This window comes from Mirounga leonina, unplaced genomic scaffold (genome assembly GCF_011800145.1).
Source record: "Mirounga leonina isolate KUSES-001 unplaced genomic scaffold, KU_Mleo_1.0 Mir_224, whole genome shotgun sequence".
NCBI classification, from domain to species: Eukaryota; Metazoa; Chordata; class Mammalia; order Carnivora; family Phocidae; genus Mirounga; species Mirounga leonina.
This window is the reverse complement of record NW_023270615.1, coordinates 21,122,344-21,146,547: the sequence shown is the minus strand read 5'-3', so window position 1 is coordinate 21,146,547 and position 24,204 is coordinate 21,122,344. Positions and strand designations below refer to the sequence as shown.

Below are 24,204 nucleotides of genomic sequence, written 5' to 3'. Positions count from 1 at the left end.
CACCCAGGCACCCCTATAGCAAAGGTTCTTAATCCGATAACACATTAGAATCATTTGGGGCATGCTGAAAAATCACAAAGGACCTACCACAAACTGATCAGGTTAGAAAAAATAAAATGTGGCTTACAGCGAATAAAGGCCTGGAGTGAGGTACTGACCCCAACAGTGGAGGATAGTACTGTTGTCCTCCCTGGGGGGGCAGCCGACAGCCACAAGGCAGAGGGGGACAGTGCTGGGCGGCCTATCAGGACCTCCAGATACGCCAGGCTGCAAATCCAGAGACGTGTGTGCCTTTAGCACAAGGTCACATGGGACAGTCTGATGACAAAAGATAGACATTCTCACCCAAAAGTCAGAAGGCAGAGCACGTAGAGCAAAGACATCTCTGCTCCGCATGCGGCTGACTGCTAGCTAGCTTGTTCCAAACTCTACCACGTCCCTGCAGCCACCCCAGTGAGTGAGGCTCTGCTATCATCTCCAAGCTGGTTTTGCATCCCCAGGACGTGATGGGACATGGACTGACATCCCTTCCTCTGAAGGCAGGTCAGGGGGACCTGGCTGCTAGGACACGCAGCCCAAGCCTGAGGGAAGGGGAAGGAGACGGTGAACACCTACAGATCCACGTCAGGACTGTTAATGGCTGGCAGACATCCCCAGGCCTCAGACAAACGCTTACTGGAGAGGCTTCTGGCCCTCTCTAAGAAGGTTTTGGACCTGTTCCTAAAGAAAAATGGGTTGGACGCTGAAAAGAGCACCTTCTGGAACATTAAGGTTGGAATTCAATTTGTGACATCCACTGCCAGTGTCAAAGCAATGACACCAACATTCCTTAAACACTTCTGCAGCATCAGCACTCATCAAAGTGTAATTAGGGGGCGCCTGGGTGGCTCGGTTGGGCAACTGCCTTCGGCTCAGGTCATGGTCCTGGAGTCCCGGGGTTGAGTCCCACATCAGGCTCCCTGCTCGGCGGGGAGTCTGCTTCTCCCTCTGACCCTCCCCCTCTCATGCTCTCTCTCTCTCATTCTCTTTCTCACATAAATAAATAAAATCTTAAAAAAAAAACAAAGTGTAATTAGGATCTGGACGAGCCAACCTTTTCCTGCTTCAGAAGATGATGGCGTGGCTTTAAATAGGCACCAGACAAAACCAATGCCGAAATCCTCCCCCGCCGTGGTTTGTCTTTTCCCCCAGTCCGGATTTTTAAGCTGTTAATTTTATAAGGCTAGCCTTAACATCTGAGTACATTTCCAATCAACCCCTAAATTTGTAGCACCCAAACCATTATCTTGTATGTAAATACTCATTAAACATTTGAGTAAATGATTTAAAATAAACAAGCTAAGCACATGTACTGTTTTGTATCACTTAATCTTCAAATATAACAAATCTCTCTATTCCAAAATGTCAACGAAATAATTCAAACTCTAAAACCACAGCTGAGAGATCCCAACTCCAAAGACACTTTAATAGAACACTTGGTGGTGAGAGGCAGAGGGCAGCAGCAGAGCCTGTCTCGTTTGACACAATCTCCCCAGGACCCAGCTGATAAATGCCAGGTGCTCAGTTAAATACCTGTGAAATCAAATCAAATCTGAAAGAATAAGAACATACCATCCTCTGGTCTGGTCAATGCCTTCGGCAATGAAGTCTGCAGGAAATGCATCATCAAACTCCCTCTTGTTTTCAAACGGATAATGAATTTGAGCATAGGGCATGCTGCCACTCTCGAACCAACAGTCAAACACTTCAGAGACGCGACGCAACACTCCCTTCCCACAGCGGGAAGGGATGGTCAGATGGTCAATGCTAAGAAACGAAGCAAAGCCACTTCTATTAATTTTAACCACGAAAGAACTTGCAGTTTAATTGCCAAGAGGAAACAATGCTCTGACGAGATTTCATAAGCATCTGCAAAGAGAAATACTGGCAGTTATCACAGGTTTTCAGAGGCACCGGGAAGGCTCAATCCGGGGGATTTATACCAAAGTCGCCTACATCCAACTCAAGGACAGAGGCCACCCTTCCTCAACATGACATGAGTCATCAACACTGTAACTCAGTAAACCAGTATTTGATTTCTACACGTAGCTCCGTAATCTGCTCCAGAGACCACGTCAATGCTCTCTGAGTACGGAAGTGAATCAAACATTCAGAAACTGACCTCTCTCTGTGGAGATCAGAGATCTTTGCTCCCGACAGTTCTTCGAGTTCTGCCATCGATCCAATGCACACCACCTGTCAAGGCAAAGTTAAAAAACAAGAGAACCTCAGAGCCAGAGATCACAGAGCTTTATTCACACAGCATTCACACTTAGTTTTAGAAACCTCTGACCTTCAGGACAGTTGTCACCAGCGTGGCTTACACTCACGAAAGACTGCAGGTCACTGAAGAGGTGAGCGGGCTCCACTACTCGGCCACCTACCCCTGTCTCAGGAGTCCCTACGCGGAGAGGACCTAACAGCGTCATCTCCACACGCACCTGCTGAGGGCTTACTAGGTCCAAATCTCTGCCCAGTATAACCAGCGTTAAGTGAAACGCCTAGACTGTGACTCTGAGGCATCTCAGTTTCTTCCTGACATCTGAATTTGGCTCCTTAATCTGGAATCTTTCCAAGTCAAAGCTAGAACTAAATTACCAGATCCAATCAATGAGATCACAAGACATCACTTAGGGTTACGTCCAGGCAAGGAGGCTTCCCTCAGCTCAGCTGCGGCCCTGACAGGGTCCACACGGTGGGGCAGCCCCAGCAGGAGCTGCTGTGGGTTCTTGCCTGGGGCGTCAGCTACCTAGGGAACCCCACCTTCTCAGCCCTTCCAGTCCAGTCCTGGGAGGTCTGACTCTGCTCCTTCACTGCCGCCTCTCAGGTCCCGGTGCTCTAACAGTCTCTGTGCTGGACAGAAGCCGCCATTGCGGGGACATCTATAGACCCGTCACGTATTTACACACACAATCACTTGATTTTATATGTTCAAGGTTGGCAATGCTTTTGGCAATATTTTTTAAGCCTTCCTTTTTAACCGCCATGAGGGGGCTTTCACGTGCTGTAACTCGGTGCAGGTCTGGACTTTAAGACTGATCATCAGTTACTCACAAGGACAGAAAAAGGGGTGAGCAACAGAAGAAAAACAATTCAACAATTCAACAGAAGAAAAACAATTCAATTTCCTGAGAAAAATACACATTTCTTCTTTACTTTTACATAGAGGGAGATTTAAAAAATCACATTTAATAAAACTAAAGTAAAGATAAATTTAAAAAACCTCCCAAATTCTTATTTATGTGATTCTAGGAAGGAATAAATAGAAACAGATGAAATAAAAAAAGGGGCAAAGAAAAAAGAAACTACATCCAGATGTACAAATGAAGTGCTTCAGCAAAAATCAACATGAGAATGCATGGCCCGTCTCACCTCCTCGAAGTCATCGCTGACCCACAGGGGGATGGGGGTGCCCCAGTATCTGTTTCTGGAAACTGCCCAGTCACGTGCATCTTTCAGCCAATTTCCAAATCGCTTCTCTCGCACAAACTCTGGGACCCTGCAATAAACAGGTCAGACAGCCAATGCCTGAGAACATTAGTAAGCAAATTTGTAAATTAGATCTTACAAACCTTTGTATACGCTCTGTGGACCTACTGCCCTAGAGATGCTGCGCTCACTCCCAGGAGGACGTCTTCTGTGTGGACAGCACAGAAAACTCACGGAGCTCCATCTATTGTGAATTCATCCCAGGAGATGCTCTGTGACTGGAACAACCCTGCTAGGGGACAGCTGCAGCTCTCGACCAGACCTAGTCTTCGGGGCGCCCACACAATACTGCTTCTACTGACACTCATTAGTATGGGCTCCCAGCCCCTACAAAACAGGCTGGGCTACAGGTGGCTGGTTGGTAGCTGCCTCCTGAGGCTCACGGGCAGGCTCCTGCCATTTGCCTCTAGGCTCCAACAATGAGGTAATTCCTTAGAATGCAGCTTCTCACCTAACCGCCTTGGCCTGTGCCATCCCTCCAGCATGATAACCTTTACCCTATAGCCTCCCCTCTCTCCCCTCCCCTTCCCCCAAAGCTTCGAGTGCCCAGGACTAGTCAAATGGCTCCTTATCCTCTGAGGTTCAGCTCTGCAGGAAATCTACCTAAGCAGCAGGCTGAGTTACAGCACCCCCAGCCCCACACATCCTGTTCTCTCAGGCACCCCAGTTGAGCCCTGTATTACAAACATCAGTTTATAGGCCTGCACTCTCAACGAGGCCACAGCCTAATAGTTCACATCCAGCACTTCACACTATAGGGCAACTGAAGAGCTTCATAGGAATAAAAATGAAAAACTGCTTTTTCTTGAGAAGTCAGGGTCAATTTGCTAGAAAGCACAAAAAGCTTGTTCATGGGGCTTCTGGGTAGCTCAGTCGGTTGACTGTCAGCTCAGGTCATAATCTCAGGGTCATGAGATTGAGCCCCACGTTGGGCTCCATGCTCAGTGTGGAGTCTGGTTAAGATTTTTTTCTCTCCTTCTCCCTCTGCTCCTTCCCACCCCCTGCTCGTGCATGCGCTCTCCCTATCAAAAAAAAAAAAAAAAAAAGCGATAGTTCATAGTAGTTCCTGATCTCTTCCTTTTACTGCCCTGAGATTCTCCTCATTCTTCCAAAATGAAATGCAGTTTTTAAGTCAGGTTCGATTCTTACAGAAGTAAGAAACCGTGATCACCCTCAGAACTCTCAGTGAAAAAGTCTTCTGTAATATGCAGATTCAGCCTTACTTCATTCAGCCCTACAGGTTGGAGTAACACCTCCCTGTGGGTCACATACTAGCTGAGAGCAAGGCTTCTGTCCCAGTAGCACTCGTCGGCACGCATCAAGAGCAGGAAGCACAAATGGCTTCTGTAGGTATATTCAAAAATAAACATTTACCCTGAAAATGACTATTTAAGCCTAACAGAAAGGCAAAATGCTCCCTCCATATGCCTTATCATAGGAAGGATGCTACTTCTTTTTTTTTTTTTTTTTTTTTTTAATTTATTTATTGGGCGCCTGGGTGGCTCAGATGGTTAAGCGTCTGCCTTCGGCTCAGGTCATGATCCCAGGGTCCTGGGATCGAGTCCCACATCGGGCTCCCTGCTCCTTGGGAGCCTGTTTCTCCCTCTGCTTCTCTCTCTCTTGTGAATAAATAAATAAAATCTTAAAAAAAAAAAAAAGTGTTTATAAAAAAAATAATAATAAATAAAGATTTATTTATTTTTGAGAGAGCGACAATGAGAGAGAGAGAGAGTACATGAGAGGGAGGAGGGTCAGAGGGAGAAGCAGACTCCCTGCCGAGCAGGGAGCCCGATGCGGGACTCGATCCCGGGACTCCAGGATCATGACCTGAGCCGAAGGCAGTCGCTTAACCAACTGAGCCACCGAGGCGCCCAAGGATGCTACTTCTTATAAAACTATTTAAATTATTCTGTGGTCCTGAAAACATAGACTCAAAGAGAGCTACAGAATTCTTACAATCTGGGAGAAGTGTGAGCACGTGATACAGGACAGTGTGAAGATACACAGCTCACTGCTCACCAGTAACACAGGTCGTTGTTCTTCAGGAGCTGGTCCACCATGTGCTCCACCCGCACGAACCAGCTGGGCACGGCTTTGTAAATCAGGGGAGTGTCTGACCTGGGGAAGCAAAAATGCAGCACATGGCTCGTCAGACTGAGGTACGCAGGCACCCACGGTGAGACCAACCTTTAGTTTCTTACTGACATCACCCTCATCGATTTGGCCTTCTGCTAACACTCTTTTTTTTTTGCAAACACTAATGCCTACGTCCTTGGTACTGGTCATCTCCCTCCACAACACCAAGAAGGCAAAAGCTTTAAAGAACAAGAAAGAAAATATGGTTCTGCTGGTATGTGATAGCTGTCTAAGAAATGACGTAACTTCAGCAAAGAGGCAATGTGGGAACAAACTTGATGGCACCGAGCATTCCAATTCCACGCACATCTTCACAGCACGATCTTGTATTCTAACTTGTGTCACGTTCTATCTCTTGCCAAGTTCCACTGGGAAATTTTAGACGTATGTCTCATTCTAAAGAAATGTGGCCCCAACACAAAACATCTGTACATGTCGATACTTCCCAGACAACTGCTGAGGAAACCAGGAACTAACACTCATGGAATTCAAGAGGGCAGTTTCCCCACACTAACCATAAAGCATACAAATGAGAGGGGAACCGCAAACGGCAGAATGGACACACACGCTACGTGTCCCCCACAGGCTAGAAGCTCGAGCTGTAAGTCTTCGCTTTCTCTCACCTCCAGCAGAAGGGGTAACTGTGAGTGAAGGTGCTGGAGACAAGAAGTCGGCCTTTTTCCTTCAGGGTCCTGATGATGTTTTTGTCAGCATCCTGTTTAAAAAACAAAAATCTAGCCATTAAAATATCCTGCAATACTTAGTAACACAAGAGAACTACGTATATCACTGCAATCTGATATTTTGATAACTCTATACCATGAATAAAAGGCAAAAATAACACATGTATTATAAAAATACTCAGTCCACATTTGAGACACAGTCAAACTTTAGGTATCTTATTAAGCACTTCCATACCATGTGAGGCAGTGAAGTCTTTCACCAGCAATGATGGCCCCAAAGCCTCAGAGCTGCTTCAGGAGTTACCAGTCAGAGCCCAGTCTCACTGATTCCTGCCTGTGAAACTACAGCTTCCTCTGAAGATACTAGACCCTTAGAATGTGGCTGATAATATCTATCTTTTCTGGTTTTATGTGCTGAAACAAAACAAAACAAAACCAACTTCCTGGAAAAAAAATCCAGATATGGAAGCTATTTAATAAAAATCTGATTAAAGAAAGAAGTATGATGAAACCCACACCTTTCTCTGTCACAGAGACACAGACCTTCACATACTGTCCCGTGAAATCTGTCACTTCTGCCGTGAAACAGCCTGAAGCATCCACAGGGCAAACAGGAGAAGAGTCTTTCTGAATGATGTTGAAGTCCATACAGACCCGATAGTCGTCCTGGGGACAAAGGGAACGAAACAGGCTGAGTGTGTACGAGACAGGAGTGTGGGAGGTGATAGATTTACAAGAGAATGCTTCAGTATTCTGACTCATAACCATAATGGACTTTAATTATCCTCTCAGCTGAAGTTAATTCAGGACCATTCAGAGAATCCCAGAGCCTTATAGTTGGATAGGGATTACATCATCTTCCCGGCCATTATTTCACAGACCCCTGTATACAGCTGGGTATCCACTAAGGGAGGAGGAAGATAACATACATGTATCCTTGGTGAACACGGACGCAAAAATACTCAACTTCATAAACTCCATTCGACACTACAGTAAAAGAATCATTCACCACGATCAAGCGGGATTCACTCTGGGGATGCAAAGATGATTCAGTATCCACAAATCAATCAACGTGATACATCACATTAACAAAATGAAGGGTAAAAACTCTATGATCCTCTCAACAGATGCAGAAAAAGCATTCGACAAAACTCAACACCCACTTGTGAAAAAAACTCTCAACAAAGTGGGTTCAGAGAGAACATACCTCAACATAATAGAGGCCATATATGAAAAACCCACAGCTAACAACACACTAAATGGTAAAAAACTGACAGCTTTTCCTCTATAGTCAGGAACAAGATAAGGAAGTCCACTCTCACCACTTTGTCAACATAGTACCGGAAGTCCTACCCAGAGCAGTCAGACAACAAAAACAAATGAGACATCGATATTGGTAAGAAAAAAGTTAAACTGCCACTTGGCAGATGACATGACTACATATAGAAAACTCTAAACACTCCACCAAAAAACTATTAGAATAAATGAAATCAGTAAAGTTGCAGGATGCAAAATTTATATACAGAAATCTGATGTGTTTCTATACACTAATAATGGAGTAGTAGAAAGAGAAACTAAGAAAACAATCCCATTTACAACTGCACCAAAATTAACAAAATACCTGAGAATAAACATAACCAAGGAGGTGAAAGACCTGTACTATGAAAACTATAAAATACTGATAAAAGAAATTGAAGATGACAAAGAAATGGAAAGACATCCCATGCTCATAGACTGAAAGAACGAAATTGTAAAAATGTTCATAGTACCCAAAACAATCTACAGAGTCAATGCAATCCCTATCAAAAGTCTACAGCACTTTTCATAGAACTAGAACAAGTAATACTAAAATTTGCTTGAACCGCAAAAAATTCCAAACGCCCAAAGCAATCTTGAGAAAGAACGAAGCTGGAGGTATCACAATCCTAGATTTCAAGGTACCCTACAAAGTTGTAGTAATCAAGACAGCATGATACTGGCACAAAAAGACCCACAGACCAATGGAACAGAATAGAGAGCCCAGAAATAAACCCACGCTTATATGGTCAATTAATCTACTACAAAGCAGGAAAGAATATACAGTGGGGAAAAGACAGTCTCTTTAATAAACGATGTTGGTGAAACTGGACAGCTACATGCAAAAGAATGAAACCGGACCACTATCTTATACCACAACAAAAATAAAGGCAAAATTGATGAAAGACCTAAATGTGAGACCTGAAACCATAAAACTCCTACAAGAAAACATAGACAGTAATCTCTTGAACAGCAGCCACAGCAAAACATATGTATGGTTATGTCTCCCCAGGCAAGGCATTCAAAATCAAAAATAAACTATGGGCCTACACCAAAATAAAAAGCCTCTGCACAGCGAAGGAAATCATCAACAAAATAAAAGGCAATCTACTGAATGGAAGGAGATATTTACAAATGACATATCTGATAAAGGGTAAATATCCAAAATACATAAAGAACTTATGCAACTCAACACCCAAAAAAGCAAACAATCCTATTAAAAAATGGGCAGAGGACCTAAAGAGACATTTTTCCCAAAGAAGACACTGAGATGCTAACAGACATGTGAAAATACGTTCAACATCACTCATCAGGGAAACACAAATCTAAACCACAATGAGGTATTACCTCACACCTGTCAGGGTGGCTAGAATCAAAAATACAAGAAATAGTAAGTGTTGGCGAGGATGTGGAGAAAAAGGAACCGTTGTGCACTGTTGGTGGGAATGTAAATTGGTGCAACCTCTCTGGAAAACAGTATGGAGATTCCTCAAAAAATTAAAAATAGAAATATCATATGGTCCAGTAAATCCAGTCCTATTTACCCAAAGAAAATGAAAACACTAATTCAAAAATATACATGCACCCCTGTGTTTACTGCAGCATTATTTACAATAGCCACGATATGGAAGCCACCCACGTGTCCAATAGATGAGAGGATAAAGAAGATGTGGTATATATATATAATTACTCAGCCATTAAAGAATGAGATCTTGCCATTCCTGACAAGATGGATGGAACTAGAGAGTATTATGCTAAGTGAAATAAATCAGACAGAGAAAGACAAATAACGTATGATTTCATTCATATATGGAACCTAAAAAACAAACAAAAAACCCACACATACCCAGTATACAACAAATAATACATTTTAATAGGAAAATGTAAACCACAATTCAAAACCAAGAAGTTTTCTTTTTATTATTTATTATCAGTGCAGCAATCATACCAGCTGACCCTAAAATTATGAATAACTAAAATCTGACTAGTTCTTAAAACCCAGTAAACAGTATTATCAAGAATGCTTCCATCATACTGAATACTGACCAGGTATTCGGTGATACTAAGGAAGCATTAACTTTATTGAATACAACAGTGGCATGCTGGCAATATTAAAAATAAAAGGCTGTTTCAGTCACAGTTGTGTACAGAAGTATCTGCAGATGAAGCATAGGATGTTGAGGATTTGTTTCAAAACCCTCAGGCCAAAGTGGAGAAGGTGTGGGAGGAAGAGGACAAGGTAGAGGAAAGAAGAAACAGACTTCCCAAATGTTTGCAGTGGGATGACATGATCATCAGGATTTATTCTAATACCTCTTTACTTCTGTGTATATTTGAAGATTTCCATAATAAAAATCTCTGCAGAGGTTAAGTGTGAAAGTAAAATGAACGCAGTCAGACTAGCTTCACTCCCACTGCAGAACGGTCAAGCCCAGAGGAATTTGTAGATCCCCAGTGCACACTTCATTCATACACAAATAACATCAACAGGATTGCATTTTTAGAAAAATTACTCTGGGCAAAATTTAAAATTGGCCACACCATACAGCTTTGAGGAGGTCAAGTTCTGCTCTCTCAGCACAGTGTTTGCTCAAGAGCACCAGGGAGGTGCAGCACCTCTCCACAGTGACGGTCATGGTGACTGCGTGAGTGGACGCCCTTTCCAGAACTCACATAACTGCATACCGGAAAGAGGAGAGTGCATGGAGAGTAAATTATGAATGAATGCAAACACAGGGTGCCTTTCAGAAAGACAAAATGCCCGGGAGCACCCAGCATTTAGCTCACTCTTTTCAGAGATTAGCTCAGGGTGAGAACGAATTACAGACATAAGTTTGATAAACCATGTTTGGGGGCAGCGAGCCTGAAGAGTTGGACCGCATGGTGTGCCCAAGAATGAGGTGCTCGACATGCATGCACGACTCAGTGGCCGCGACACGCCCTTCCCATAGACACCCTGTGGGACTTCCAGTACTCACAGCACCGAAGTACGGAGCCTGGTGCACCACTCCCGTGCCCTCGTCCTCCTGCACGTAGCCATCGGCGAGCACTGTGAAAGCACCATCCTCCTTGAGCTGGAACAGCAAGGCCAGCAGGCACAGTAAGTGAAAGACCGCCTCACCTCCTGTCAGTCTCCTAACAGTGTCCCATAAGAACCGGAAAACACTGGGTTTTAAATAAAGCTAGTCCCTTTTCAAAAAAAATTTATGTATTTAAGTAATCTCTGCACCCAACGTGGGGCTCGAATTCCCAACTCCAAGATTAAGACTCACACCCTCTAACCGACTGAGCCACTCAGGCGCCCCTAGTGAGAATTTTAAGACAAAACACATCCAAAGTAAAATATATTAAGATACATGAGAGAAGAATGTAGCAATGACATTTTTCAGGAGAAACCAGAGGCATTTCAAAAAAGCTTTTTCAGATGATATATGCGTTCAGCCTTGAAGAGCAGATTGTACCTGAGCACATCTGACATTAAAGAAAGATGAGGGATATTGTAAACAGGAGGAAAGCCTAATGAAAACAAAGGCAGGGAGGGAAGAAAAGCAAAGGAGACTTTTTTTTTTTTTTTAAAGATTTTATTTATTTATTTGAGAGAGAGAGAATGAGAGACAGAGAGCACGAAAGGGAAGAGGGTCAGAGGGAGAAGCAGACCCCCTGCTGAGCAGGGAGCCCGATGTGGGACTCGATACCGGGACTCCAGGATCATGACCTGAGCCGAAGGCAGTCGCTCAACCAACTGAGCCACCCAGGCGCCCCAAGGAGACGTTTAAAGCAATATTAGAGGACGGTCAGGAAGCAGGTCGGCCAAGTGGAGAACACTCAAGTGCAGTGTCCTGGCAAGTGGCTACAGCTCACAGGGAGCAGAGGGAAATCCATCAGCAGCAACAGGAAGGAGGAAGAAGGCCTTTACCTGAAGGGCAGCCATGGCCTGAAGCCCCCCTTGGCCAGGCGCAGACTCTCCCCTTAAGGGCATCCCAGCCCACCTGTGGCCACAGCTGCCAATGGCCATTGGGGAGCTGTCCTGTGCCCCTAGGCTGCTGCTGCCACCTGCAGGCCGGCTGGGGAGCTGCCAGAGCTGCTGAGCCAAAGCCACCAGGATGCAGGACATTGCCTTCCTGCTGGTCATCTGTTCCCGCCTGGCCCACCAATATGTGGATTTTTTGGGGTTTTTTTTAGTGAAGAAGTTTTTTTTTTTTTTTTTTTTTTTTAAAGATTTTATTTATTTATTTGACAGAGACAGAGACAGCGAGAGCAGGAACACAAGCAGGGGGAGTGAGAGAGGGAGAAGCAGGCTTCCTGCTGAGCCGGGAGCCCGATGTGGGACTCGATCCCAGGACCCTGGGATCATGACCTGAGCTGAAGGCAGTTGCTTAACCAACTGAGCCACCCAGGCGCCCGTTTAGTGAAGAAGTTTTCTTTATTCCTTGTTTTCTAAGAGACTTAAACACAGGGAAGCTGAGTTTTATTAAAGGCTTTTCTCCTTTAGCCTATTAAAACAGTGAACTGCATTATAGATCACCGAGTACGATTCTTAAAAATTCCTACTTCTCCCATATCATGCTGCAGTTTTAGTATATGCCATGTTCAACTCGGCAACTGTTCTTTGAAGTGCTACATATCTCCTTAATAATTATAATTATATATTTATAAGTTAATTAGTATTTGTGCACAAATGCTAACTTTTAGGTTTATGTATCGTGGTTCTGCTAATCTCATAATATGGAAAGTTGGCTTTCTCTATTTCAGGACAGTATAAACAACAGAAATGTTCTTTTAAAAAGATGCGTTAGGACTTTGTGTCTTTTGGTGGAGAAAAACTTTTTATATATACTTAATGGTTGAGAAAACAAAGTGTTCAGAACTGTTTAAAACACCAAGGAGCTTTTTTCAATTCGTATACATATACTACTAAAAATACTACGTATTTTCTCTTCCCAATGATTTTCTTAATATTTTTTTTTCTCTAGCTTATTTTTAAGAATATGGCATATAACACACATAAAATACAAACTCTGTGTTAGCCGACTGTGTTATTGGTTAAGGCTTCTTCTGCTCAACAGTAGGCTATTAGCAGCTATGTATGGGGGAGTCAAGAGTCACTGTGCCAGGGCTGGTGCCACTGACCCCATTTTTGTTCGAGGGTCAACTGTAATTGGAAGATGAGAAACATGGGAAAACACTCAAGGTGCACAAAAATGAAGAGACAGATATGAGCGATATTGTGGATAGAGCCCAAATGGCAGAGGTCCACCTGCATTAACCAAACTCTATCCCTGAATAGACAGGTATCAATGGGAAATTCCTGCTGACTCTATTCTTTTGGTGATGGTGATGGGGCTTGCAACTATGGATTCTCTGTTGTCAGAAAATGAAAACTGCACAAAACAGCTCTGTGACACTTAAGAAAACTAAGTTACCACATGTATGAGCTTTGCCTTGGTGCCTCATCAGTTTCCTTGAAACGAACTCTGTTTGTTACACACAGGTTTTATTCTGAGCACTATCTTAAACTTGTTAAAAAAACAAAACAAAAAAAAACCCAATAAATTTCCTGGATATGTAGACTATAAACAATAAAAATAAACTTATGTGCTTCCTTTTATAATTTGAGAAAAGTATTAAAAACATTCCCATAGGATTTTAATTATTAAAACAAGAAAGCAGGGGCGCCTGGGTGGCTCAGGTCATGGTCCCAGGGTCCTGGGATCGAGCCCCGCATCAGGCTCCCTGCACCGCGGGAAGACTGCTTCTCCCTCTCCCACTCCCCCTGCTTGTGTTCCCTCTCTCGCTGTGTCTCTCTCTGTCAAATAAATAAACAAATCTTTAAAAAAAATAAAAGTATTGGGGCGCCTGGGTGGCTCAGTTGGTTAAGCGACTGCCTTCGGCTCAGTCATAATCTCAGGGTCCTGGGATCGAGCCCCGCATCGGGCTCCCTGCTCTGCGGGAAGCCTGCTTCTCCCTCTCGCGCTCCCCCTGCTTGTGTTCCCTCTCTCGCTGTGTCTGTCTCTGTCAAATAAATAAAATCTTTAAAAAAAATAAAACTATTGGGGCGCCTGGGTGGCTCAGTCATATCTCAGGGTCCTGGGATCGAGCCCCGCATCAGGCTCCCTGCTCAGCGAGAAGCCTGCTTCTCCCTCTCCCATTCCCCCTGCTTGTGTTCCCTCTCTTGCTGTGTCTCTGTCAAATAAATAAATAAAATCTTTTAAAAAATAAAATAAAATAAAACAAGAAAGCAATACAAACACAATTCAACTTTGTTACTACTAAGACAGACTTTGGACTGGACATCCACACAAGCCACAGGAAACCCACACAAGCCATGGGACAGCACCCCAGTGACTCCTACGCAGGTACGGAGCACCCATGTAGTACAGGTCCATAAGCTCACCTGCACAAAATAGTCAAACAGGGGCCTGTACTTCTTGCCTTTGAGATAGGTACCAGGAAATCTAGAAAAAGGAGAAACTCATAATTAGACTAAAATCCTCAAAAGAAATGAAACTGCAGACACATCAAGTCACAACTCCCTCCTGGTTTACTTGTTTCTTAGTCGTTAATGCTGGAATGTGTGACCTGAATATACTCAGTCGTATTAACTGAACTCGAATAATAGAGCTTTTGGGCAATAAAGTGTCTCACCTCTCACACATAGGCACAAAGCAATAAATCTGTATATTCACCTTTCAAGGATCTCATAGTCACTCTCCAACTTATAGAGGGCTGGTAATCTGGCTTCCATTAAAATGAGTAGTTTTCCTCTGACAACATCTACGAGAGCAAGGGGAAAAGTGGACTTCAGTGACATTCAGACTTCGGCAGAGTCTAGACACGTGCCAGCACATCCTCCTCCGTGGGGTCCCATATCACCATACCCCGTGTGCTCAGAAATCATGGAGATATGCACCAGGGCACGCTGCTTTCCAGACCCAAAGAAGACAAAAACAGCACATGCACTTAACTGAACTCTCCCTTTTACATAAATTAATCTTATTTTCTCCGACCAGTGGTAATACATGTGAATGCTTAAAAATCGTAACATTAACAAACCAAGAAACTCCCTGAGTAAAAGTCCCCATTCATCTCACCTCCCCACAAGACACTATCATTTGAGTGTTGCCCTCCAGGTATTTTTCTACCTGTATCCTAACACACATCTTATGGGAATGGCTTTTTTTAAAAAGGTAATTATGGGATATAACTCAATACAGTTTTCAGTTTGTCTTCACATACTATATATGAACATCTTTCCATATATTAGCACAAACTGTCCTTTCTCATTCTTCTAAATAGCTACACGGTACTCCATTCTAAGAAGTGCAAGTTATTTTTAACCTATCAATTCTAGACATTCATGTTGTTTTCAGATTGTTACTACTGTGAACGGGGGGGGGTAATGTATATTGTTGCATTTTTTTGCTGTTGTTTTTTATTTATTTATTTGAGAGAGAGCGTGCGCGCAGAGAGAGCGAGCGCGCGCGCACTTGAGAAGAGTAGGAGCATGGAGGTGGGGAGAGGGAGAAGCAGGCTCCCCGCTGAGCAGGGAGCCTAATGCAGGACTCGCTGCAGGGCCCGATCCCAGAACCCTGGGATCATGACCTGAGCCAAAGGCAGACGCTTAACTGTCTGAACCACCCAGGCGTCCCCGTTGCACGTATCTTTGTACCCTTATTAGAGTGTTTCTGGAGGATACTATCCTAGAAATAGAAAAGCTAGATTAAATGTATAAACATTTACAATTTAACAGCAAATGACAAATCGCCTTATAAAAACAGACTAATTTAAACTCCCACCTGTAAAGTAGGATATACCCAACGATTTTTTCAAGTTTTTTATTTAAGTAATGTCTACACCCAACATGGGGCTCGAACTCATGACCCTGAGATCAACAGTTGCACGCTCTTCCAACTGAGCCAGCCAGGTGCCCCTGATACACCCAAGGATTTACTAGAGTCTATGACGTATATTCAGTTCACTGTAAGAAACATGAGAATCAGGAGCACCTGGGTGGCTCAGTCGTTAAGCGTCTGCCTTCGGCTCGGGTCATGATCCCAGGGTCCTGGGATCGGGCCCCACGTCGGGCTCCCTGATCAGAGGGAAGCCTGCTTCTCCCTCCTCCACTCCCCCTGCTGTGTTCCTTCTCTCGCTGTGTCTCTGTCAAATAAATAAATAAAATCTTTAAAAAAAATAAAATAAAAATAAAAAAGCAACTACTCCAATTTGTGATAAGAAACTATGGGAAAAAAAAGAAACATGAGACTCTACGGATCATTGAGAAGGCCTTTGCAATTCACTGAAAAGCTACTAGAAACAACACCGACACCCCCCAGTGCTGGCTGCACCAGACCTTCACTGTTAGCGGAGTCTACATTTTCTGGGTAAAACTCAGGACACTCGGTGGGAGTCGTATGCAGGCAGAGGAGGGACAGGACTGAAGCCCATCTGCCTGATGGCCCCTCAGGCTATCAGGCTCACTAGAGAATGGCCATGTCCCCAGGGAGACATGGGGAACTCTCTCTGTGGGCCTGCGCCTGCCTGGAGAGGCTCTGTGCCCACGGCCAGGAGCACAAGAAACCAGCTGCTGGTCCTATCTGCTCCCAAGGCACTGCTAAGTAGTAATAAAAACACCTGTTTTCTGCCCCACGCCCCCGCCTCCCCCGTTCCTTCTTCGAATCCTTCGCCTGCCTCACAAGCTGCTGTGAATCAAGTCATCTATCTTGTACGGTTGTTTTTTCTGGCTATGGTTTTCTTTTTTTTCCCTGGCTTCCCCTCCCTCCATAAACTATCCAAACCTGAAGGTAACAGTCTTCTTTTTTCATATAAATCTCTACAGAAAGAGCTTCATCAGGACTTTGGCTAACTCTCTACCAGTTAATATCTGAAAGGCACAAAGTTCTCAAGTTCTGGTACCAACTCTGTGATACAATGACTTATAATAAATACGCATTTCAGTCGCAGTAGCCATTCCCAGCAGAGATCTAAAACCCTTGTCATTTCCTAAGTGGTAACAGCCATAAAGGGGTCCTTTGTTATGCTGATGAGGGGAACTTTCCGAAAGCCCCCAGGTCACCTAAGGATGGAGTTCAATCACCAACAGCCAATGATTTAATGAATCCTGCCTAAGCAGTGAAGCCTCCATAAAACCCCACAAGGATGGGGTATGGAGTGCTTCCAGGTTATTGAATGCATCCACACGCTGTGGGGGCAACACACACCAGCTCCGGGGGGACAGAAACTCTTGTGCTCAGGACCCTTCCAGGCCTCACCCCATGTACTTCATCTGACTGTTCCTGTGTATCCTTTCTATCCTTTCACAATAAACCGTACAACGTTTCCGAGTTATGAGCCACTCTAGCAAGTTAATCCAACCCCAGGAGGAGGTCACAGGTCTGTCGGAAGCACAGGACTTGCAACTGCCATCTGCAGTGAGGCTGTGGGGGAGGACGTGTAGGACTGAGCCCTAACCTGTGCAGTCTGACGTAATCTCCAGGTAGCTAGTGTCTGAAGGACGTTCACTGGTTGGTGGCATTGAAAAAACACATCAGAGGTTCCTGGCAACAATGAGAGGCCACCTCTCTGAACCTCCAGCTCCTCATCTGTAACGGGTATGATGTGTATAAGTGTATTACAATCTGAAAATTACAAGGGATCTTTTTTTATAGCTCTCTACTATTTTAATTTTTATGTGCATTACTTTTTCAATCAAAAATGAAAAAAACCCACCTCTTTCAGAGATTATTTTTCTGTTTAAGTCTAACACTTTTTCAAAAACTTCTATTTTTACTCCAAAAGAAATATAAGCTTTCATTCTATCCCAAAATAAGTTAAAGTGATCTTCTCAGTATCAGTCATAAATAACCAGGCCCATACTTACCTTTAATCTTCACGTACTGCATGTCTGGATTAACACACAGGGCAAGGTTACTAGGTAATGTCCAGGGAGTGGTTGTCCAAGCCACCAAAGACACATTTTCATCTTCCTCCAAAGGGAAAGTTACAAACACTGAAGGGTCTTGAACATCCTGAGATAAAATGAGATAAAATACCTTTTTACAAAATCCATAATAAATAATACATGCAGAAAAGGAAACTGATCCTAAAGAACAGATTTCCAGAATAAAAACCAGTTGCCATATTTATAAAAAGAAGATATAAAGCAAGAGATTCCAATTTCTTTATATTCTTGAAAAATGTTTTAACAATTACCTTAGTAGTCACAAGTAAAACATTTTAAGTGTATCAAGAGGAATATATATTAGAAGTTTCACTATTATAATGAGCTACTTTTATAATAAATCCATCAAAAGTTAGTTCAACAAAACAATTGTTTTGGAAGGCAGAATTATTCTTTATTACAAAATATAAAAATGAGTCATTTTAAAACACCGTGTACTTAAAACTGCAATATGCCAATATTAATTCAGTTCATTAAATAAAAAATTGGTTCCAACTCTATGGCAACATGAAAATATCAAGGATTAAATATTTTTAAAAAATAGCTCCAAAGTAGAAAAGCTCATCCCCTGACCGAAGCCAACTCACTGCATCCTGAATAAAGTTCCCTGAGAAGAAGGGGCTCTACAAACGTCACCTCATCCACACGGGAACCGTCAGATGCCCCTGGGGTGCAGGCCTGTGCACCTCAAATGCCAGTGTCAGGGATCACAGACACTGGGGCGCTGCTCCAAGAAGGCTGGAGATGGCGCACCTGAACAAAACACAGAACCTACGACTCTCTTTGCTGAAAACGACATTACTGGGACCATTAGTGGAATCAAACAACAGATTAGATGGTTGTTTCCCTAACTTCAATTACTTAAGAGAAGAGTATGGATTTTAAAAAATACGTACTTAAGCCTTTAGAGGAAAAGGGACATCATGTCCGCAACCTACTCTCAAAGGGTCTTGTGCTACCGCCATGCCCTAGAGGGAGAGTGAACAATGCAGACGTGGTGAAAGAGGGTGACCATCACTGAAAGGTAAACAAGAATTCTATGAACTTTTCAGTAAGTCTAAAATTATGTCAAAAGTTAGAAACAAAAACAAACCTTAGTTGCAACCAACGTAACTGCAGAATGGCCAGAGAGAAAAGGCAGAAAATGCTAAGTGCGGACAAGAAAGCAGAGTCATGAGAACTGGCTGGTGGGAGTACAGATCAGGACATCTACCTCGCAGAGCAGGAGGCAGCAAACCATGACACACGGGCCAACTCTGGCCGTCACTCATGTTCTTACACCCCAAGAGCGAAGAATGGTTTTGAAAGAGTTGAGTCCTTGCAACAGAGACCGTCTAGCCCACAAGGCCTGAAACACTGACTATCTGGCACTTCACAGTTTGCCGACCCCAGTGCTAGAGCTAAATGTTAAGTACATCCTATGACTCCATAATTCCACTCCCGGGTATGTAACCCATAGCAGAAATGTGTATGTATGCTTCCCACTTCCAGAACATTCACAGTAGCACTACGGATCAGAGCCCCAAACTGGAAATCACCTAAATGCCCATCGATGGTACAGTGGGAAAATTAAGTGCCAGACAGTAATTAAAATGATCTATAACTGCACACAACAGGGATGACTTTTCACAAATATAATCTTGAGCAAGAGAGGCCAGACACAGAAAGAACGTAGGGCGCAATTCATTTATATATAGTACAGTGTCTGAAAATTTAGACAACATAAAAAAGATAAATATTTTTATAGACCACAATTGGTTTACCTTTTGGACAGCTGGTAGTACTCGCTCCTGTAACTCAGTTTACTTCTGCACAGCCTGCTCATCCCAAGAGAATGCACTGTGTACTTACAGAAGAGGATACCCTCTGAAAGCTCTAGGAGCTCACAAGCTAGTCTGGGGATCTAACATGTAGAAATCTAGAAGCCAAAGAAAACTCCAGCATAAGTACACAGGATTTAGGTTAAAAAATGTTCTTAGCTGGGGTGCCTGGGTGGCTCAGTCGTTAAGTGTCTGCCTTCAGCTCAGGTCATGATCCCAGGGTCCTGGGATCGAGCCCTGCATCGGGCTCCCTGCTCTGCGGGAAGCCTGCTTCTCCCTCTCCCAACTCCCCCTGCTTGTGTTCCCTCTCTCGCTGTGTCTCTCTGTCAAATAAATAAATAAAATCTTTAAAAAAAAACAAAAATTTCTTACCAACACTGTTTGCTACCATTAAGAAAAAGGCCTATACCCTTTAAAACAACTCAAAGTGTCTATCAAAAGAATGAATACGTTGCAATCTGTTATATGAAACACGATACAGCAGATAAAAATTAACTCAAAGCTACATGTTTCAAGATGAAGAATCTTTAAAACTTAATGATTCCTCTGAAAGGCAAGGTACAGAGTAAGTACAATGGGCGAGATTAAAGACAAGCATAAGAATGCTATATACTGTTTGTGAATACGTAGGCAGATAATAAAAGTATAAAAATGTGTATGGAAAGAAACATCGAATTCAGCACAGCCGTGACCTATCAGGCTGTAAGGCAAGAATAGAGCGAAAGGTGCTGTAAATACATAAATTGTGGACTATTCACTTGCACAGAAACTAGAACAAAAGATCCCTACCTCCACAAAACACAGATGACTGTCACAAACATCACGCTGAGAATAGCCAGATACAAATGAATGCCATTTTAAACAGTGACCTCTCTTCATGACACACATGCCAAAGGAAGGACATCGACAAACACGAGAAGTTCCAATTTCTACAAAATACGGAGGACCATAACCAGCAAAATTCATTGTAGGAAACTCTATAAGATAAAACCTGTTTCCTAAACAATGATTTGCAAGAAAAAAAAGGGAAATAGACAGCAAAATGGAGACCACAGATGAAAACAGACCTGCAAGACAACTGCTGCCAACTCTTTTAATCAGGATTACATCCTGATTAAAACAACAAAGAACAGAGGGAAAAAGGCCTGGTATTTGACAAATAGAAATGTGAACACTGATGATATCCAGGAATTAGACCATTAGGATATTTCTATTACTGATGACCAAGGACTTTTTTAGGTGTGATAATGGTATTATGGTAATGTTAAAAAAAAAAAAAGATTTCTTGTGTTTTAAAAATGTATAATGTATATATAGAACACAATTTTCAAACAAATTAGGTCCTTTAAAACCAATGAGGACTAGATGAAGTCTCTGAAGTGAAAACATCTCCTGAATACACACACATGAGAACAATGTTCCACATTTCAGATTCACTGCCTCTACCATCTTTCTAGATAAGGTAAAGCAGTGAGTGCACTTTGGTGAACATCAGACCCGTCTTAACTCTCCTACCAGAGCAACGACAGCAGTTATTCCATTCATCAGAAAAAAGATCATAATACTGTCAACGAAGGACAAATCAGATTTGCTTCCAAATACTTGTAACAAATGAATAATATCACAAGGTCCCAGATGAGACATCTCATCCTCTTCCAAAAGCAGTGACTTATTAACCCGAGAGAGGCACAAAGATGTGGTCAAAACAAGCAGAAGCTATCACGTGAGGACACACCATTTACAAATCTCATGGGGGGGGGAATCCCTTACTTTTATTCTCTATAGAGCCTCAGTTCAGTGACTGGCAAATATTGCCAGCACTCCGTAAGAAATGGTCAATCTGACGGACTCCCCAGGCTAACAGTCCACACCAGGACTGGTTACTGTGATCACAACCCTTCAACTTCCATGTGCACAAGTTAATGCTCGATGACATCGCACGCACCTTGTAGTTCTGGTGAGATTCGAAGTTGGAAAGTGGAGTGTTGCATGCAGTGGAGAAAGGCATGACTTTCACGCCTCTATACACAAGGCCTTTATCATAGAGCTGCTTGAAGACCCACCTAGCAAGTAAAGACACAGTTTTACAACAATGATGCAACCAAAATTCTGTCTCCCCAAACTCAGACATTTATGCCAGTTTGTGTACAGTAGAGTTTCTATCAGCCAATCAAATGGAAACGTTGTTTCTCTCAACGGGGACTAGCTGGTAAATTACAACAGATTCGTAGGAGACATTATGTAGACATTAAAAGTGGTAATAATCTGTCCATGGAAAGATGTTCATGACTTGATGGTGAGTGAGAAAAGCAATCCACACCATACTGTACATTGAGGTACTAATTGGGTAAAACTACATATCCGTATACTTAGATTTTTTAGAAATGCTGAAAGAGCAAATTTTTACCAATATGTTAACTATGGTTGGGATTTCAGAGTTTTTGCTTTTCTTAATAGTTTTCTCGTTGTATTGTTTAAATTTTACTATAATGGGCAGTTTTACAAAGGCAATTTAAAAAGAATAAATAGGGGCGCCTGGGTGGCTCAGTTGTTAAGCGTCTGCCTTCGGCTCAGGTCATGGTCCCCGGGTCCTAGGATTGAGCCCCACATCGGGCTCCCTGCTCGGCAGGAAGCCTGCTTCTCCCTCTCCCCCTCCCTCCGCTTGTGTTCCTTCTCTCGCTGTCTCTCTCTCTGTCAAATAAATAAAATCTTTTAAAATAAATAAAAAGAATAAATAATTGGGATTAGGATATCTCTCCTACAGTTAGTCCAAAACTTTTATTAAACACTTAACCATGTTGCTTTAAGCTAAATATACCAAGATGCTGAAATGTCCATGGTAACATTATCCTGGGGTCACCTGTGATGAATACTCACCTGTCCCAGCTGGATGTCAGGATGCATTGGTGGGAACCCTTAATACTGTCTTAATGGATAATTTTTATACTCCAATTCCTATGTGCTTGGTACAATAAATAAACTCTTTCCCATTTGCTAAAATATTTTTATGGAAAACTGTGCATATTTTTTCACAGTATTACTTGGCTTTAAACAAAGATTAAAACGTGTTTTTATATAAAATTTCCCAAGTTTATTAATTTTTTTATTGAGGCATAATTGACATGCAGCACTATACTAGATTCAGGTGTGTAACATGAAGATTTGCTATTTGTACACACTGCACAATCATCACCATAGTAAGTCTACTTATCATCCACCACCAAGGTTACAAAAATTTTTTTTTTCTTATAATGAGAACTTTTAAGATTTATCATCTGGGCAACTTTAAATATGTGCTACAATATTATTGACTAGAGTCACGATGCTATACACTACATCTCCGTGATTTACTTATAACTGGAAGTTTGTACCTCTTGACCCCCTTTACCCATTGCCCACCTCCAATCCCTTTTCCCGCTGGCAAATACCATTCCACTCTCTGTCTCTCTAAGTTTTGTGATTTTAGATTCCACGTGTAAGTGAAATCATATGTCTTTCTGACTTATGTCACTTAGCATAATGCCCTCAAGGTCCACCCATGTTGTCAAATGGCAAGAATTACTTTTTCTTTTTTTTTTAAAGATTTAATTTATTTATTTGACAGAGAGAGACACAGCGAGAGGGAACACAAGCAGGGGGAGTGGGAGAGGGAGAAGCAGGCTTCCCGCAGAGCAGGGAGCCTGATGTGGGGCTTGATCCCAGGAGCCTGGGACCATGACCTGAGGCAAAGGCAGACGCCTAACGACTGAGCCACCCAGGCGCCCCAAGAATTACTCTTTTTTATGGCTGAGTAATATTCTATTTTACACACACACACATTTTTTTTTTTAGAGGGGGAGAGGGAAGGAGGGAAGGAGGGAAGGAGGGAGGGAGGGGGAGAAGAGGGGGAGGAGGAGAGAGAGTGAATCTTAAACAGGCTGCATGCCCGGTGTGGAGCCTGATGTGAGGCTCAATCTCACACCCCTGAGATGGTGACCTGATCTGAAATCAAAAGCTGGATGCTTAACTGACTGAGCCACCAGGGCCCCCCCTCCCCACAACCTTTTTTTTTTTTTAAGATTTTATTTTATTTTGGAGAAAGAGAGCACCCATGTAAGCAGGAGAGGGGCAGAGGGAGATTCCACCCAGAGCATAGAGCCTGATGCAGGGGTCGATCTCATTGACCCTGAGATTGTGACCTGAATCGAAATCAGAGTTGGATGCTCCACTGACTGAGTCACCAAGACACACCCCCTACCCCCCACATCTTTTTTTATCTGTTTATCAATCAGTGCACTCTTAGGTTGATACCATATCTTGGCTACTGTAAATAATACTGTGATGAACATAAGGGCATATACATCTTTTTTGAATTAGTGTTTTCTTTTTTTTTTTATAAATACCCAGAAGTAGAATTACTGCATCATATGGTATTTCTATTTTTAATTTTTTGAGATCCCTTCATACTGTGGCACCCCACTTGTCTCCATTTCATTGAGGGTTTTTTTTTTGTTGTTTTGTTTAGAACTTACTCCTCTGTCTCATTTTGCTGATTTTCTGGGTTTATTTCTTTGAACCAGGCAAAACTGCTCTCTCTCTCAGTCTAGAAGAGTTCATGTAGATGAACTTTATTGTTCAACCTTGCCCTAGCGTTCTTGGTTGTCTCTCAAACCTTTGTGATTGTCTAAGCAGCCCGACTTATTCTCAATAGTTCACAGTTGGTGAGAGTGTTCCAAGACCTCTGAGTGTACCAGGGGAAGGTCTCTCTGTCAGAACCTAGTTTCAGGCTGAATGTGAATCCAGA

General features: G+C 42.8%; 1 protein-coding gene across 3 annotated transcripts in view; it reads right to left on the bottom strand.

The window, feature by feature from the left end:
- IARS1 (isoleucyl-tRNA synthetase 1) overlaps positions 1–24,204 on the bottom strand; it is a 68,110-nt gene that overhangs the window by 30,783 nt on the left and 13,123 nt on the right. For all 3 annotated transcript variants that reach the window (XM_035029275.1, XM_035029273.1, XM_035029274.1), the window contains 11 exons: positions 21,367–21,484; positions 17,521–17,668; positions 14,330–14,417; positions 14,038–14,098; positions 10,622–10,717; positions 6,891–7,013; positions 6,288–6,379; positions 5,548–5,646; positions 3,412–3,538; positions 2,162–2,235; positions 1,612–1,806 (listed from right to left, as the gene is read on the bottom strand). In XM_035029275.1, the coding sequence (XP_034885166.1) occupies positions 1,612–1,806; positions 2,162–2,235; positions 3,412–3,538; positions 5,548–5,646; positions 6,288–6,379; positions 6,891–7,013; positions 10,622–10,717; positions 14,038–14,098; positions 14,330–14,417; positions 17,521–17,668; positions 21,367–21,484 (1,221 nt within the window). The remainder of the gene's footprint in view (positions 1–1,611; positions 1,807–2,161; positions 2,236–3,411; positions 3,539–5,547; positions 5,647–6,287; positions 6,380–6,890; positions 7,014–10,621; positions 10,718–14,037; positions 14,099–14,329; positions 14,418–17,520; positions 17,669–21,366; positions 21,485–24,204) is intronic.